The sequence below is a fragment of the Erythranthe guttata genome, chromosome 4, assembly GCF_056151865.1.
Source record: "Erythranthe guttata isolate IM_541 chromosome 4, IM_541, whole genome shotgun sequence".
Taxonomy (NCBI): domain Eukaryota; kingdom Viridiplantae; phylum Streptophyta; class Magnoliopsida; order Lamiales; family Phrymaceae; genus Erythranthe; species Erythranthe guttata.
Genome location: NC_142536.1, coordinates 3,811,937 through 3,829,156, shown reverse-complemented (window position 1 = coordinate 3,829,156; position 17,220 = coordinate 3,811,937). Strand labels below are relative to the sequence as shown.

Below are 17,220 nucleotides of genomic sequence, written 5' to 3'. Positions count from 1 at the left end.
TGGATTTAATTATGGGATTTATCTTAACTTCCTAACTAACCCACTAACCCATTATCTTGAGTGCTCTTGTGGTTGGTTTTCTTGCAGATCATGGGCTGAAGAGTGGAAGCTTGGCAAGTCTATAAATACCAAACTCAAGACTCAAGATTAAGACAGATTTCGAGAAAACAAAATAGAGAGCTGAAGTTTTAATCTCGAGAATTTTAGTGTGTTTTCTAGGATCTGTTGTACGTACTATTTATAAGTACATTCTTTGAAATCTAGAATTTTTGATATCTTTCTTTTAGTATCTAGATTTGGTTGTAAGAGTGATCTTGAAAAAGATTCACTCATAAGGAAGAAGTTTTCGCACTCTTCTGTTTGTATTCTTGGAATACTGATTTTAATATATTTTCCGTCCTGTAAAGGGCAAGTTCACAAGTCTTTACTTGTGAACATTTTTAATTCTGAGTATTGTTCTTTTGTCTTTATATTTCCGCTGCTTGTTTGTTCAAGTGTCATAACACCTTCAACAACACCTCTGTATTAAACGAATTCGGGACCATAAATTCTTTCAATTGGCATCAAGAGCCAACACTTGACGTATACTAAGTGTTTGTTCCTATTTTCTTTACAGAAACGAATTCGTGATGGATACTCAGATGACTGCTTCTATGCGACCTCCTGTACTTGATGGCACGAACTACACCTACTGGAAAGTCAAGATGAGGGCGTACATCAAAGCCATTGATGAGAGAGCATGGAGATCTATTCTCACTGGATGGAAGCCACCAACTATCACAGATGTGGACGGAGATGTTTTTCCAACTCCAGAATTACGGTGGACACCAGACGATCTATCAAATGCTAATCAAAACTCAAAGGCGTTAAATGCAATTTTCAATTCAGTAGATTTAACAATGTTTAAATTAATCTCTGTATGCACTTCTGCAAAGGATGCTTGGGAAATTCTTCAGCTACATTGTGAGGGATCAGATAGTGTCAAAAGAACCAAGCTCAGATTACTCTCTTCCAAATTTGAGAGACTGAGAATGGAGGAAACTGAAACAATTTCTCAGTACAATGAGAAGCTGATTGACTTGGCTAATGAATTTCAATCCTTAGGTGGTCCTTTGAGCAACGAGACACTAGTGAATAAGGTATTGAGAACTCTTCCAGAAAGGTTCAGCATGACGGTTACTGCTATTGAGGAGGCTAAAGATACATCATCTCTACGGCTGGACGAATTAATAGGAAGTCTCAAGTCCAGAGAGATGAACTTCGAAGATCAAAGAAAGGAGAAAGGAAAGGCTATCTCAAATGCACTCCAGGCAGAATTAGAGAAGGAAGATGTTGCTCCGGAATATGATGATGATGCAGAAGAATGCCTCAATAATGTGGCATTTCAGATTCAGAAATTCAATAGGGCGTTCAGACGAAGTGGAATCAAGCCCAGGCAGTTATTCTCAGAAGGGTCTCCACAAAGTCGACAAACTCAGCCCCGAAACAGATCTATTCCACAGAGAACATTTCCTCAAACACCTTCTCAAAACAATTTAAAAAATTCTTCTTTTATTCGTTCAAATTCTGAACCACCTAACTTGGATCATATTAAATGCAGGGCCTGTTCAGGATTTGGACATTATGCTAATGAATGTGCAAATACCTTGAGAAGGAGAGGAATGAGTTTGATTTGTGCTGTCAGTGATGAGGAGGAAGAACAACCTGAACAGACAGAGGAACAGCAATCCTCTAAACAAGCTCTTTCTGTCAGATATCTTACTGGAAGTTCCACTGAAACAGAATCCCAAGGAGTCTCCCTGGATGCTGCAACACTTTCTGAAACACTTTCAATTTGTGAGTTAAATACTGATCAATATACATGTTTAAACTCTATTTCTGTGAATGCAGCAGAATCCAGTAATGAAGCAGTCAGTGATGATGAGTGCAAAAAATTTGTCTAAAAGGTTTTGGGCTGAGGCTGTCAACACAGCCTGTCACATCTCAAACCGTGTGTATCTAAGATTAGGATCTATGATGACTTCATATGAAATTCTTTATGGTAAGAAACCTAATCTAGAATACATGCATGTGTTTGGATGTGTCTGCTATGTTCTAAATGATAGAGATCATCTAGCTAAATTTGATTCAAAAAGTGATTTGAGGTTGTTTATGGGATACTCTAATAACAGTCATGCTTATAGAGTATACAATCTAAGAACTCGAACCATTATTGAATCTGTAAATGTGGTATTTGATGACTTTGCTGATCTCCGCAGTAAAACAGCTGAAGATGAAGTTGATGACTTGATTGCTGAAAGGGAAACAACAGAAGAAGACACTTCTGCCACAGAAAGCCCAGACACAAACAGTCCAGTCTTAAGAGAAGAAGGTGCTGAGCCAAGTGTCACCACATCTGACTCAACACATCCTACAGAGACTGAGTTGCAACCAACCCTAGATGTCTGCAGAAAGGAACCATCAAGCAGAATCCAGAAAAATCACCCATCAACTCAAGTAGTGGGTGATATCTTTGGTGGAATGAGAACCAGAAGAAAAGAGAGAGTGAACTACAGAGATATGGTAAGATTTGCTAATTTATCTTCTGAATGTGCACTGACTGGAACCACTTGTTTTGTGTCTTCAGTGGAACCCAGGAACATTGCAGAAGCTCTGAAGGATGAATTCTGGGTAAATGCAATGCATGAAGAGTTGAATCAATTCATCAGAAATGATGTGTGGTACTTAGTTCCCAGACCAAGCCATGTAAATGTGATAGGGACTAAGTGGATCTTCAAAAACAAAACTGATGAAAAAGGTACAGTTGTTAGAAATAAGGCTAGGTTAGTAGCACAAGGATACACTCAAATTGAGGGTATAGACTTTGATGAGACTTTTGCTCCAGTAGCTAGAATTGAATCTATTAGATTACTTCTTGCTATAGCCTGCTTTCTTAAAATCAAACTGTATCAAATGGATATCAAAAGTGCATTTCTGAATGGGGTTTTAAATGAGGAAGCATATGTTGAACAGCCAAAGGGTTTTGAAGATTCTGCCAAGCCTAATCATGTTTTCAAGCTTAAGAAGGCACTGTATGGTCTTAAACAAGCTCCTAGAGCATGGTATCAAAGACTCACTGACTTCTTACTTGAAATACAGTTCAATAGAGGGGAGGCAGACAGAACCCTATTTGTTAGAAGAACTAATAATCATATCATTATTGTTCAGATATATGTTGATGACATTGTTTTTGGCTCTACCTGTGCTAACCTTTTACAGTCTTTTGTAGATTCAATGTCTCACACTTTTGAAATGAGTATGGTAGGGGAGTTGAATTACTTCTTAGGACTCCAAATCAAACAGACAGGTGAAGGAATGTTTGTGAATCAGAAGAAGTATGCTCTCAACCTGGTCAAAAGGTTTGAGTTGGAATCAGCCAAGCACATGAAAACTCCAATGGGTTCCAGCCAAAAACTGTCTAAGGATGATGTTGCAGAAGATGTCGACAGCACTCTCTACAGAAGCATGATTGGAAGCCTTCTGTATCTAACAGCAAGCAGGCCTGACATTATGTTTAGTGTTTGTATGTGTGCCAGATATCAAGCAAATCCCAAGGTCACCCATCTTAAAGCTGTGAAGAGGATTATTAGGTATGTTGCAGGTACAGTAGACTTAGGGATTCAGTTTTTCAAAGACACAAATACAAACTTGATAGGCTTTAGTGATTCTGATTGGGCTGGGGATATTAGTGACAGAAAAAGCACATCAGGTGCATGTTTCTTTTTGGGGAATAATCTAGTTTCTTGGTTTAGTAGAAAGCAAAACTGTGTATCTCTTTCAACAGCTGAATCAGAATATGTAGCTGCTGGAGGGTGTTGTGGTCAACTAATTTGGATGAAACAAATGTTGGGAGATTATGGGTTAACCAGTAATACCCTGACCATATATTGTGATAATTCAAGTGCTATTGACATTTCAAAAAATCCCGTTCAACACTCACGAACTAAACACATAGATATTAAACATCATTTTATTCGTGATATAGTTGAGAAAAATATAGTGTGCTTAAAGTACATTCCTACAGAAGATCAGCTGGCTGACATCTTTACAAAGGCATTAGATTATGAGAGGTTTTCAAAACTCAGAAAATCTCTCGGGATGTGTACTCAATAAACATGTCCTGAAACGTGTTGCAGCACCTCATCAAAATATCTTAAGCTGCAACACAATTTACTGAAGCATTAGCTTCATTAAATAATGACTTCACTGTGATGTATTATTTTCTAAATCAGTAACTGGAAGTCTTTCACCTTGAAACGTGATCATGCTTCATGTAAACATTTAGACAAATAATTACACTCACATAAGTCAAACTCCTCTATTTTGATAGTCATATCTTAGTAACTGAGGAACCTTCAAACTGAACACTTGATCATGTTCCATGTGAATTGTTTGACTTGAAAATAAGAGTTTATATATATATATATTATTAAAAAAAAAAAAAAAAAAAAAAAAAATATATATATATATATATATGTATAATAATAAATATATAAATATACAGATATAATAGTATCTATGCCTGTCAGCAAATTTTTCTCACTATTAATCATTAATAAATGTAGTTTTCTATTATTTGTGAATATCTCTTGAGTGCTACGGTCTTATTGATTTTTCTCTTTTCATTTTAATTATCCCTATTTATATGGGTCATGGGTACATGGGTTAATTCCTTATTTTCCACTAAGTCCACTCCTTATTGTGCCATGTGTCACGTTTTTATTTTAAACTGCCAAGGAAATTTTATTCTCCTTAATCACACTCTCCCCAAGAAAAACGGACACCACTTCTTCACCTTCTCCACTTCAATTTTTTTCTTTCTTCTTCAGCAAAAATTAGGGCTTATAAATTTCGTGCTTCTTCTCACAAAATTCACACTGAAAAATCAAAAGTACAAAGAAGCAATTTTACTTTATCTACTGTATCATGGCATCCCCACCTAGAAATCCTCCTCCAGCCGTCGATGGTGATGTCCACAACGATGCTGCAGCACCTGTACCAGCAGACCCAAATCTGGCCATCATCGTTCATCCAATCAACTTTGAAGCTGTTCCTATCAGCTACATTGAGCCCGGCGACGAGCTGAACCCGATTGACCCAGACAACTTTGATTTTGTGGGTCCCTCTTCCACCGCCGGAAGATTTCCAACGCGCCGGTCAAAGCGCACGAACCCTTTTCCAGATCTGAACACTGCGGTGCCTCAACGCCGAAGAGGAGAAAACTCTCCCCGGAGAGGAAGCAGAGGTGGAAGAAGAGGAAGCAGAGGTGGCCGCACTCCAGTCCAGTCAAACCCACGAAGAGGTCTTCATCTTGTAGATGAAGAAACTGATGACGAAGCAGGGGATCCTACCTTTGCTGCACCACAGGCTCAAGCCTTGTCCTCCAGCTCCTCTGAGTCTTCATCCAACAACTCACCTTCCCCAGCATCAACTCAGGGGGAGACGTCGCAGCCCAACATGGCAACAGCAGCCTCTCATCATTCTGTTCCTGAAGGTGTTGCTGCACCTGTTTCAGAAGGTGTTGCTGCACCTGTCTCTGAAGGTGTTGCTGCACATGCTCCAGAAGATGCTGCTGCACCTACTGCTTCAGCAAATGTTCCTCAGAATGCTGCTGAGGATGCTGCCCCTTATCAGGATGAAGAAATGCCTGATTTCTCTGGAATGTCATCAGCAGAGCATGTAGACATTCCATTTGTCGATGCTCAGGAGTTCACCACTACAGAAGAAACTCCATCAGCACCTCAGGGAGATCCTCTGGAAACCCTGGCAGAAGCAGCAGCTCAAGCAGATACAATTCCTCCTCAGGCTGAAGAATCAGAGAAAAGTGAAGACAGTTGGGAGGTTCCACTAGCTACTTTTCGCAAAAACTTGTCCTCTTCTGATTCCGACAGTGAAGCCTCTGAAGACTCTTCTCAGCAGAAAGAAGGTGTTGCCCCTCGTGCTGCATCACCTGAACCAGCATATGTCCCTGATGAGCTTGAAGATTCAGAAGATGATGATTCCTCAGAAGAAGAAGAAGCAGACCTGGATGGGAAGAACTTGTCAATCCCTTTTGAGGTAACAAATGCCTTCAGTCCTAATTTCTATTTTGAGTCTGATTCACTGTTGAGTCCTCAAGTCATGAATTGTCATTTCATTGAGGAAAAGAAAATTTCTAAGGAAGAATTTGATAGGCATAGGATAACAGCTTTTCTTCACCAAAGAAAAATCCTTAACCTAGTTGAGATTGCCTGCTCTTATGATCCCTTGGTTGTGAAAGAGTTTTATGTCAATTTGCAAACCTCCTTTTTAAAGAAAAACTCTCCAAACTTTGGCAAAGTTTTTGTGCGCAATGCCATTTATTCCTTTTCTCCCAAAGTTATCAACTCTCATTTACAAACTCCTACTGTGATTGATGAGGATAATTATGGTGATTTTACTGAGATTTGCAAAGTTATTTCTGGAAACCGTTTAAGAAATTGGCCTGCACACCCAAGAAAATTTCAAGTCTCTCAACTCACTGCTTTCTACTCTGTCCTGTTTAGACTCACAGTGGTTAATTGGATTCCATCCAAAAATGTTTCTGTGGTAACTAAGCCTCATGCTGTACTCATGTACAAATTGGGGATGGGTTTACCAGTGGATTTTGGCAAACTGTTCTTTGATACTATTGGTCATCTTGCCCAGAAAAATTTCACCCTCCACTCACCTCCCCTATCCTTCTCTCATCTATTCCATCTTACTTTCTCAAAACTTGGGCCAAGATGACTCAGAATATCTTCACACCCCACAAGGCATGATCACTGTGTCTCAAAATTTTCTGAGGGCTCCTCATGTTCAAGATCTTCCCTGGAATGGAGATGATTTTCTCTCAACTGAATCAGGTCAAAATAACATTGGTACTGAGAGTGTTGCACCTCATGTTGACAACACTTCTAACCTTCTTGTGTCTGTTCCTAGAGATCTCCTATTGCAGCAGCTTACTCATTCCCTAGCTCAGATTACCTATCATCAGTCCATGGTGGAGATGATTCAGAAGGCTCTTTCTGATCAAAAAGGGGGAGAAAAAGATCATGAAACTGAAGCAGGAACATCTCATCCTTTGGATGCTAGAGGCAGAGAGCAAGGAGTCAATGAAGAGGAAGCAAAGAAAGAGGGGGAAGCTCAAGAAGAAAGCAGTGGATCTAGTGATGGAGGTGAAGCAGCAGCAGCAGCTGAAACTGAGGAGACCTTGGAGACTTTGGATATCTTACTTTAGATTGTTTTCATGAACAATATTTTATTTTGTTTGTGTTTTGTTTATTTTCCCTCTGAACTTTTGTTTAGGACTGCACTTTGATTATTTCTTTTGTTGGACTATCTTGCTGAATTTGGTTTTAATTTATTGTTTCTATGTTTTTCAAATGGTATCAAATTCAGGGGGAGTTCAAGCAGTATCTCAGGGGGAGTCTTTGACTAAGATTTAGTTTTGATCAGAAAGTTAAAAAGGGGGAGTTTGAAACACGTGAATTAAATTCACAATGTGTTTTTAACTTTTCTTAATTTCTAAACTAAATCTTAGTTAGTGGGCTTAGTAGGGTTAAGTAGTGCTTAGTGGATTTAATTATGGGATTTATCTTAACTTCCTAACTAACCCACTAACCCATTATCTTGAGTGCTCTTGTGGTTGGTTTTCTTGCAGATCATGGGCTGAAGAGTGGAAGCTTGGCAAGTCTATAAATACCAAACTCAAGACTCAAGATTAAGACAGATTTCGAGAAAACAAAATAGAGAGCTGAAGTTTTAATCTCGAGAATTTTAGTGTGTTTTCTAGGATCTGTTGTACGTACTATTTATAAGTACATTCTTTGAAATCTAGAATTTTTGATATCTTTCTTTTAGTATCTAGATTTGGTTGTAAGAGTGATCTTGAAAAAGATTCACTCATAAGGAAGAAGTTTTCGCACTCTTCTGTTTGTATTCTTGGAATACTGATTTTAATATATTTTTCGTCCTGTAAAGGGCAAGTTCACAAGTCTTTACTTGTGAACATTTTTAATTCTGAGTATTGTTCTTTTGTCTTTATATTTCCGCTGCTTGTTTGTTCAAGTGTCATAACACCTTCAACAACACCTCTGTATTAAACGAATTCGGGACCATAAATTCTTTCAAATATGTTTGAAGACGTATGGACACATAATTTTGCCTTGAGATTGAAAAGGAAAAGCATGTTTGAATCGTATGAACACATACATTGAGATTGGAAAAGGAAAGAATAAAAACTAAGCTTCAATAATAAAAAAAAAAATTGAGGAATGAGAAAAGGATCAAAATAAATAAATAAATAAATAATCAAATGATAAAATAAAGTAAAATATTTTTTGTGAAAATTTTTATTTTTTCGAAAAAAGAAGTTCAAGAAATATATCTTTTAAAAAAAATCGAAAAAACAAATCGTAATAGAATTATCTTTTTCGAAAAATAAAATAAATATCGGAAAAAAAAATCTGAAAAAAAAAAACCCTTATTTCTCTATAATTACATCCACCGCATACAATTTGTAGATATTTTACTATAGTTTGTAAGTTTCTTATATCCACCCCTACAAAAGGTTGTTTATGTAAGAAATTCATAAATTGCAAGGGGTGAATGTAATTATGAAAACATTAGGGGGTATTTTGTAAATAGATCTTATGTGAGGGGTTATTGCAATTTACCCATAATATTAATTGCCCATTTAGAATATATATATTGACCAATATTTGACAACGGTTCCTTCGATCCTACACCCGGTGATAAACACCGGGTGAGTCTTGTGCTGCCACGTATTTATTTATTTTTTTTCTAAAACCCCTAAAGTTAAACCCTAGCGGGGAATCTATTATTAAATACAAAAAAGAGACACGTGTCAGCAGAAGACCCACCCGGTATATATCACGAGTGTAGGGTCGAACAAATCATTTGACAACCACATTCTGAATATCCCACGTAAATTCAATCAACTGCGACAACGTGCAGGAAGCGTGTATCTTCGATTAATTTGGTACAAACCTTAATTATAGTATCTTAATTATTTAATATTCTTTTTTTTATTATTATTACATAAGAATTGGACAACTCCTAGGCTCCATGTTATGGTCCACCAATTTTGGTCCAGCCCTTTGCCAGGTTTGGGATGTTATGAAGTCCAAAATTTAGCTTAAATAGGTTTATGACCAAGTTGGTACAAATGTAAAGAGATAAGTAGAGATTCTTGGAGGATTCTAGATAACTTTCTAGAACCCTCTCATTTTAGATGTGTTGTAGGAATTCGTTGGAGTGTTCTAGTGAACCACTCTTAGCCATCAAATTAAATAGATTTCAACGTCCATTAAAGAGATGACCTAGTATAAATACAGGTAGGATCCTCATTTATAATTATCCAACAAATCCAAAACATTAGAGAAAAGCAATATATGTTTGACCGTCTCATTTGTAATTATCCAACAAATCCAAAACACTGGAGAAAAGCAATATATGTTTGACCGTATGAACACATAATTGCATTGAGATTGAAAAAACAAAGAATAAAAGCTGAGCTTCAGTAATTAAATAAAAAAGATGAGAAATGAAAAATAAATAAATAAATAATTAATTAATTAAATGATAAAATTATTTTTTCAAAAAAAGAAGTTCAAATAAAAAAAAAATTGAAATAGAATTATCTTTTTCGAAAAATTAAGTAAATATCGGAAAAAAATTCTGAAAAAAAAGCCCTTATTCCTCTATAATTACATCCACCACGTGCAGTTTGTAGATATTTTACAATAGCACACTGTTAAAGGGGTGGATGTAAATAATTAACAAAATGTAGGGATCTACATGTAATTTATTAAAAATAAGTCTTCTTCGTGTGTTTGTGTGTGTTTGTTCGTCGGATCAGATAAACTACTCCTTAGTTTCTTTCATCGACTCTATTTTACTTACGTGGAGATCGTCTCTGCTTATTGGAGGAGGCATAGTATTATTGCATATATGGGAACAAAAGGATGGAATTAATTCACAATATATCTCAGTTATGGGGTAAACAACATAAACCCCTGTGTTAAGGAAAACTTGCACCAAACCTCCCTGTATTTTTTTTTCTTGTGTAAAATTCGCTTGTGTTTTATTTTACTTTGCACAAAATTCCAATTCTGTTAAAAGTTAACATCGTTAGTTATAAATGGGGTTTTATGCAAGTTTTTTTTAACATTTTCATTTATTACATTTTCTTTCCAAAATATTCAAACCATCATCAACAATTCAATCGCATTCAATTCCATTTTTATTAATCTTGTTCTCGGTTTTTATCTTCGTATATTATCTTATTACTCATAGATCATAAATCATGGATCGTAAGCTTCTTCGACCCGAAGGGAGTACACTTACAACCACGCAGGTAGATATATATACACATAGAAACATATACTTATATATATAGCACATATAGATTATAAATAAACCATGGATCAAGTACTTTCTTCGACCACGCAGGTTTACGAAAACCATGGATCGAAGTTTCCTTAAGATCACGCAGGTCTAGTATATATACATAAATAAAATTACAATATTATTCTTAGTTCTTCAAGATTATATGATTTAAAGCTTAGATTCATGCACCATGCATGGATGATCAAAGCATAAATTAAACACAAAGTTTTATTTTCTTTCTCCTTTAGTTTTTGGTCACCACAAGAACATTAACAAGAAATTAAAGAGAAGAAAAATACTATTGGTGTTGAAGTACTTGTAGCAAGAATTCGAAAATTCTCACCTTAATCTTCTTAGAAAATTGGGAGGGTGTTCTTTCCTTTCTACAAGGAGATGAAGAAGAAATTTTAGAAAGAGGGGAAGAGAATCTTAGTTTCTTGAAATTTTCGAAAATGAAGAAAAGAAAGAAGATGAAGAAGACTTACTCCTTTGGCCAAGAATTTTACACTTGAAAGAGAGAATTTGGGGCTTTCCTATACTATAATTTCGAAAATTGGGAGAAGAGGAGAAAGAGATTTTGATTTTTAGAATGTGTAGAGAAAAATGAGAAATAGATGAAGGCTTGGGTTCTATTTATAGAGTTGTGAGGGACTTGTATGCTTAATGATTAAGGAGTGGTCTTTTTGCAATTTAGGAAAACTTAGGAATTATCTAGAGGGACTTCTTTGCAATTTCATTTAACTCTCCAAAAGAAATTCAAAAAGGAAAAATCTTAATGCACATGGGCTCACCTAGACAAGGGTTGTACTCAAGGAAAATAATTGGGTCATGTGTTGTACCATGGTCAAAATTGAGGGATGAATAGGAGGAATTTTCTATTTTTATTTAAGAAAATATGTGATTTTAAAATTCTCCTAACAAATAAGTTCTAGCAAACAAAAGAGTATAATTAACCTCTAGATTAATAATTAACTAAGATGATCAATTTAAATTCGTCCAAAAATTATTTCGGACTAATGCATTCTATATGAATTTTCACCGGTTATCACATAAATAAAATCTTAAACAAATAAACGCACATAAGAGATAAAATCACGTTAACTAAATAGATGCTAATTAATGAAAAAAAAAATTATTTAAACTCGGAGGGGTGACTTTTTTGTAATTTTCAAATTTAGATCAAACGGTGTTAAGGTCAAAGGTCCGAAAACTAAGGGCGAGTGACACATTGAGATAATTTTTCAAGTACATGGAGCAAATCGATGCAATTGAGAGCAAAATGGGATAAAGTGATATCGAGCCAAAGCATAGGGGGCAAATCGATAAATTGCTAGTAGAAGGGGTAAAGTGATATCAAACCAAAGTATAAGGGGGCAAATCGATGTAATTGAGAGTACAAGGGGTAAAGTGATATACAGCGAAAGTAACAGGGGTAAAGTGGAAAATACTCTTATTACTATTAGAGTAAAAAGCAGTTTGCCCCCTAAATTAAGGGCCGTTTTGCACTTTGCCCCCCAAACAAAAAAAAATTGCACGTTTTTACCTGAACTCGTTAATTCGTTGCACGGTGCCCCCTAAACTCAATTTTCCGGCAATTTTGACCGGAATATTAAAACATGTGCTTTGCACGTGAGATTTTGAGGGGTAAATTCGTCCCTTCACTTGCATCTTTAATATTAAATACAAATAAATATTAAAAAAAAAAGAAAAGAAATAGAATAAATAAATAAAGAAAAAAGAATCATCTGAAACCACCGTCATTCTCACCCTTCTTCCTCCACTCATCAATCTTCCCATTCTAGCCTGATTCGCCAAGAATCATCTGAAACCCCCATCAAACTCCACACCACCATTTTCTATGTCATCCTCCCATTCGAAATTAATAATTATTGTTCGAGTTTTCCGTGTTCAATTATCCATCAAACTCACCATGGTCCAGTTCTTCGCCGCGACGCCATCATCTTCGAAGGGCGTTACGAAGAATCAGATCAAACTTACCGGTTTAGATCTGGAGAGACCCAAAATTTCGTATCAAATATTGAAATCAAACAAAACCAACCAAAAGGTAGATTATTGATGTGGGTTTTCTCATTACTTGGAAGAAAACTCACAGAAAACCCATAAACAAATGTCGATTTGTCCAAGTTAGAACATCTCTTCATGATTTGGTTCAACTCCGCTGCTTGGGAATGCTTGTTTGATTTTTTTTATCGCCATTATTTTTTGGTTTGGTTGCGAATTTTTTAAAACCGGACAGAAATTGAAGGACTGTGAAAATGGGGTGGTGGTGGAGACGAGGAGGGAGAGAGAGAGGGGAAAGAAGGAGCCGAATTCCATATTCAATTTTTTGATTTGGTTTTTGATTTGGGATTTAGTATGTATACACGTTTTCTCCATTAATGAACATTTGAAGAAAATTTGTTGAGAAAAATAAAAGGACAGAAGAAGAAGAGAGGAGATGATGGTGTGGCCTTTTTTTTTTTTTTTTTTTTTTTGTTTTTTTAATGATTTATTTGTATTTAATATATAGCAGTGGATTGACAAATTTACCCCTCAAAATCTCACGTGCAAAGCACATGTTTTAATATTCCGGTTAAAATTGTCGGAAAATTGAGTTTAGGGGGCACCGTGCAACGAATTAACGAGTTCAGGTAAAAACGTGCAAATTTTTTTTGTTTGGGAGGCAAAGTGCAAAACGGCCCTTAATTTAGGGGGTAAACTGCTTTTTACTCTTACTATTATTACATGGGTGGTCTAGGACTCTAGAGTTAAAGTTGTAGTTGGTAAACGCAAATTTTACAAGAATCGTTCCAACTCCTCAGCTAATAAGCGTTTGGGGCAAAATAGAATAGAATTAGGACTCGCTATTGTCAAAGTATTTAAATCTCCTTCTACTCGATCGGTGTTGATAAATTCCTGTTTCATTTACTTCAATTTCTCTCTTTTATCAACTAGTTTTCTGTTCCTAACTCTGATTGGTTGGTTGGTTGGTTGGTTGTGTTTGTGCGTTTGTTTCTTCAAGGAGCAATGATCTCATCGTTGAATGCAAACTTCAAAAAGTATTCATCTTTGTTGCTGCAATGTATGTATGCATGATAACCTTAATTACAATTCTTTTTTCCCAGATCTTCGAATTAATTATTATCAAGTTTTTTAAATTTATTTTATTTTAAACGTGCTAGTAGGTACAGAAAAGATAGGATGACGACGATCTGATAAGCCAACTGCCGGATGATATTCTGGTTTCAATTATTTCACATATGCCAACAAAGGATGCTGCTCGAACAAGCCTTTTGTCACGAAGATGGAGGAATCTTCACAGATTCTCCCCTCTATATACAATTGAATTGGGTTGTTCCTATCTTCTAAAGCACTTTGTTGTAAATAATCCTAATAGTATTAGGGCGCGCATATCTTCACATAAGTGGAGGAATCTTTCCCGATTCCTCTATAACATCGAGTTCGGTCTCGGCTACTTTTTCGCCGAACAGAAACCTCACAATTCCCCGATTAACATTACTTCAATCGGTAGCTTCTTGAGGCTTCATTCCAGTTCTAAGATCCGTTCCTTTCGTTTGGTTTGTTGTTTAGACAAATCGGTCACCGGTCCATTCGGCCGGTGTATTTCTTCTCTAGGAAGATTGGGCGTCGAGAAGCTCTTTCTTCAATTTTGCTGTTCCCCTTCTCGGTTCACTAGTGATTTTTCCTTTTCTTGTCGCCTTCTTTCTATGATGCCGTCCTTGAAATATTTCGAGTTGAGCCGGTGCTCTTTGCAGCCATGCTTGGGAAGCCAGTTTAATTACTCCCTCCAAACTATTGTGCTTATGCATGTTAGAGTTTCTCCCGGTGCCGTAGAGTGCATTTTGTCCAATTGTTTGAGGCTCCACTCGATGACGATTTCACATTGCAATTGTCCTCCTAAGTTAAGATTTTGTGGTCCCCGTCTAGAATTGAAGTCTCTCTATATCAGCCTTTGTAAAGGTGTAGACGAGATAGAGTTGTACGCCGGTAATCTCGTTGTATTTGAGTATTGGGGTCATAAAAGAGTTAACCTTATATTCGATCATGTTCCGCAGCTGCAAAGTGTATATCTATACATTTACTGGAGAACGATTGTTCCTTATGTTTGTGGGAAACTTGCTTTTGATCTGCCACACCTGAAATCATTGGATCTTGTTACTTCAGTAATGTTTGGGGGTAATCTTCGGGTACGCGCGCTTTTCTGAATGTAATAATATTTTTTTAATACTTTTTGCCATGCAATTTTCGTAATTGTCTTAATAATACTCTCAGGATAGGGATATGCACATGTTCAGCAAACTTAGGCGATTACACATCGACATGCATCATCACACATCGAAAATCAATCTTCTTTTGCTGATTTCAATTCTGAAACACTGTCCCCTTGTACAGGAGTTTCACTTGAATGTAAGTGTATACGATGTTTAATATATTTGTTTATATCGTTAAATTTGTAAATACCTTTGAAATGTTGTTTGGTGTTTGGTTCCCGTAGGTAAATTTTGAAGGTATTGAGGGGCCGCGAGTGGAAAAGCAAGACGTGGTAGTATTTCATCCGGAGCTGAAGAAAGTGGAAATCGGTGGATTTGAGGGGACGGACTACGAGATGGAGTTAGCGTTGTACGTACTTAAAAGTGCGATAAAACTGGAGAAAATGCACATAAGTAAGTGTTTTAGGGAGTACCGGCCATCTCTCGATGGAGCTGGACCTGGCAGGTGGCGCGTCATACGTAGAACTCCGTGGAGTTTGAAGATGCAGGGAATGATTCACAGTAAATTGCAAGGACAAGCTGTTTCCAAGACTGCACAACTCACTATTCAACACAAACCCCCCTATTTTTAACCTTGGAACATCTACTACCTAATTCCGCGCTAACACTCTCGATTTATAGTTTGATTTCACGAATCATGAATCATAATTTCTAATGAGCATCTTATTAATATCACCAGTCGCCATACACACTCGGTACATTTTTACCATTTTATTATTGAACTCCTATTTCAAATTTATATGATATTAAGATTGTCGTAATATTGTTGTTGTTTAAATATTATTGTCTTTCAAAAATTACCGGTTCAATAATCGTCATGTAACAAATTTTGGTTCGGTTCGGTCAGTTTACCAACCGGATGGACATTCTTATGTAAATTTGACAACCTAAGAGTAAACGTGTAAGGAAATACATAGTTGAGGGGTTGTTGTAATTACGCAAATGCCAAATAAGAGGGGGGTTTTGTAATTTGCCCTAATTTATATGAATTTGAAAATATAAAAAAAATCCGACCACTTTAATATCTTTTTATAAAATAAATTATATATATTTAATTACATAAATAGTATTTAATAATTTTTTTGGAATAAAAAAGTAAATATTTATGAAAATATATCAATAAATAACCAATTTTTTCACCAATTTATGATTAAAAATAAAAATAAAACCCTGATATTTAGAAACGTGAACAATATAATAAATATAATAACACATGATTTTTCTTCAGTGATGCAAAACAAACACATTGTACTCAACGACAGCATCCCCAGTTCCAACATCAAACGTCACCGTTTTCGCCAAAGCATATCCACGAGCGAACCGGAATATTCCGGTCCCGCCAAGAACCGACAATTCCCGAACCGGCTCGAGAAACCGGTTCCTCCCCAAAACGCTGAGCGCGCTTCCATTGTACACACCCTCCACAAACACGAAATTCAAAACCATGAGCAAAGAAACAGTGTCTTTTGATGAGGTGGCGTAGATTCCTTGCGCTCTTCCCACCACCTTCGATCCGGGATCGGGGTTCTCCGTCAGGGGGTCGTCGATCACCGCGGTGGCGCCGAACTTGTTCTTCGTGCCGGCCACCGTGACGGCGGTGGGGTGGGGCCCGCTGACGATGTCGTGGAAGTAGAAATGGAGGTGTGTCGTCTTTTCGGCGGTGCGGTGTGGGGAGTTTGTCGTTGCTTCGGCGAATTGTTCGGAGAATTTGGCATCGGTAGAGATATCGAAGAATGGTGAGAATAAGAAGGAGAAGATGATGATCGGAGTAGTGAAGAGAGCCATCAAATTTATGCCTCTTTATTCTTGAGCTTGCATATGAATAGATACATCATATATATATATATATATATATATATATATATATATATATATATATTTAGGAAAATTTATTTACAGGTATTTTCTGAGATAAAGTCAAATTACTGAATCACTCCTTATATTTGGATAATTATAACCAATCGCTCAACTATGATCTTTTTTATATATATTCATTCTTGCGGTGTCAAATTTAGTGGAATCTTCTAGATTATGTGGAATATTATTTAGTTCGTACCCATTCGAGCTCTATATTTTGAAACAAAATTATTGTAAGATGTGTCTCTTGGCTTGTAAATATCAGATTGTGGTGCATCAAAAACTATATTTTTTGCACAAAACGAGTACAAACTACAGAACATTTCACGGAATCTAGAAGATTATGGTGACTTTGACACTATAAGGATGGAAGTGTAAGAAAATTTATTGTTGATGGAGTTGGTTGTAATTACCGAAACATGAAGGATTGTTTCGTAATTTGACCTTATCTCATAGAGTGACCGTAATTTACCAAAATATTTAATTAGTGGCCACTTTAATCATTATAGGAAGGAATGATTGTTTGAACTTGCAATTTCGAGTGGAAGGAACTCAAGTTTGGAAAGAATTTGCCCTACAACTTATATTTATTGTCTCTTTCAACAATATGATCACCAATTAA

General features: G+C 36.4%; 2 protein-coding genes and 1 long non-coding RNA gene across 3 annotated transcripts; 2 read left to right on the top strand and 1 right to left on the bottom strand.

The window, feature by feature from the left end:
- The first annotated feature begins 12,587 nt into the window (after nucleotides 1–12,587).
- Nucleotides 12,588–12,952, top strand: LOC148770936 (uncharacterized). The gene is made up of 2 exons (XR_016030736.1): nucleotides 12,588–12,730; nucleotides 12,776–12,952. It is a non-coding gene; the product is annotated as an uncharacterized LOC148770936 (long non-coding RNA).
- Nucleotides 12,953–13,213: 261 nt separating this feature from the next.
- On the top strand, nucleotides 13,214–15,416 carry LOC105957277 (uncharacterized). Its single transcript, XM_088816513.1, has 4 exons — nucleotides 13,214–13,531; nucleotides 13,635–14,657; nucleotides 14,743–14,877; nucleotides 14,966–15,416. The coding sequence occupies exons 2-4, from the start codon at nucleotides 13,710–13,712 to the stop codon at nucleotides 15,311–15,313; spliced, it is 1,431 nt and encodes a 476-aa protein (XP_088672639.1). The 5' UTR covers nucleotides 13,214–13,531; nucleotides 13,635–13,709; the 3' UTR covers nucleotides 15,314–15,416.
- Nucleotides 15,417–15,843: 427 nt separating this feature from the next.
- On the bottom strand, nucleotides 15,844–16,559 carry LOC105957287 (dirigent protein 22). Its single transcript, XM_012981222.2, has one exon. It carries the CDS (start codon nucleotides 16,524–16,526, stop codon nucleotides 15,966–15,968), a length of 561 nt encoding a protein of 186 aa, XP_012836676.2. The 5' UTR covers nucleotides 16,527–16,559; the 3' UTR covers nucleotides 15,844–15,965.
- Between the last annotated feature and the right edge of the window lie 661 nt (nucleotides 16,560–17,220).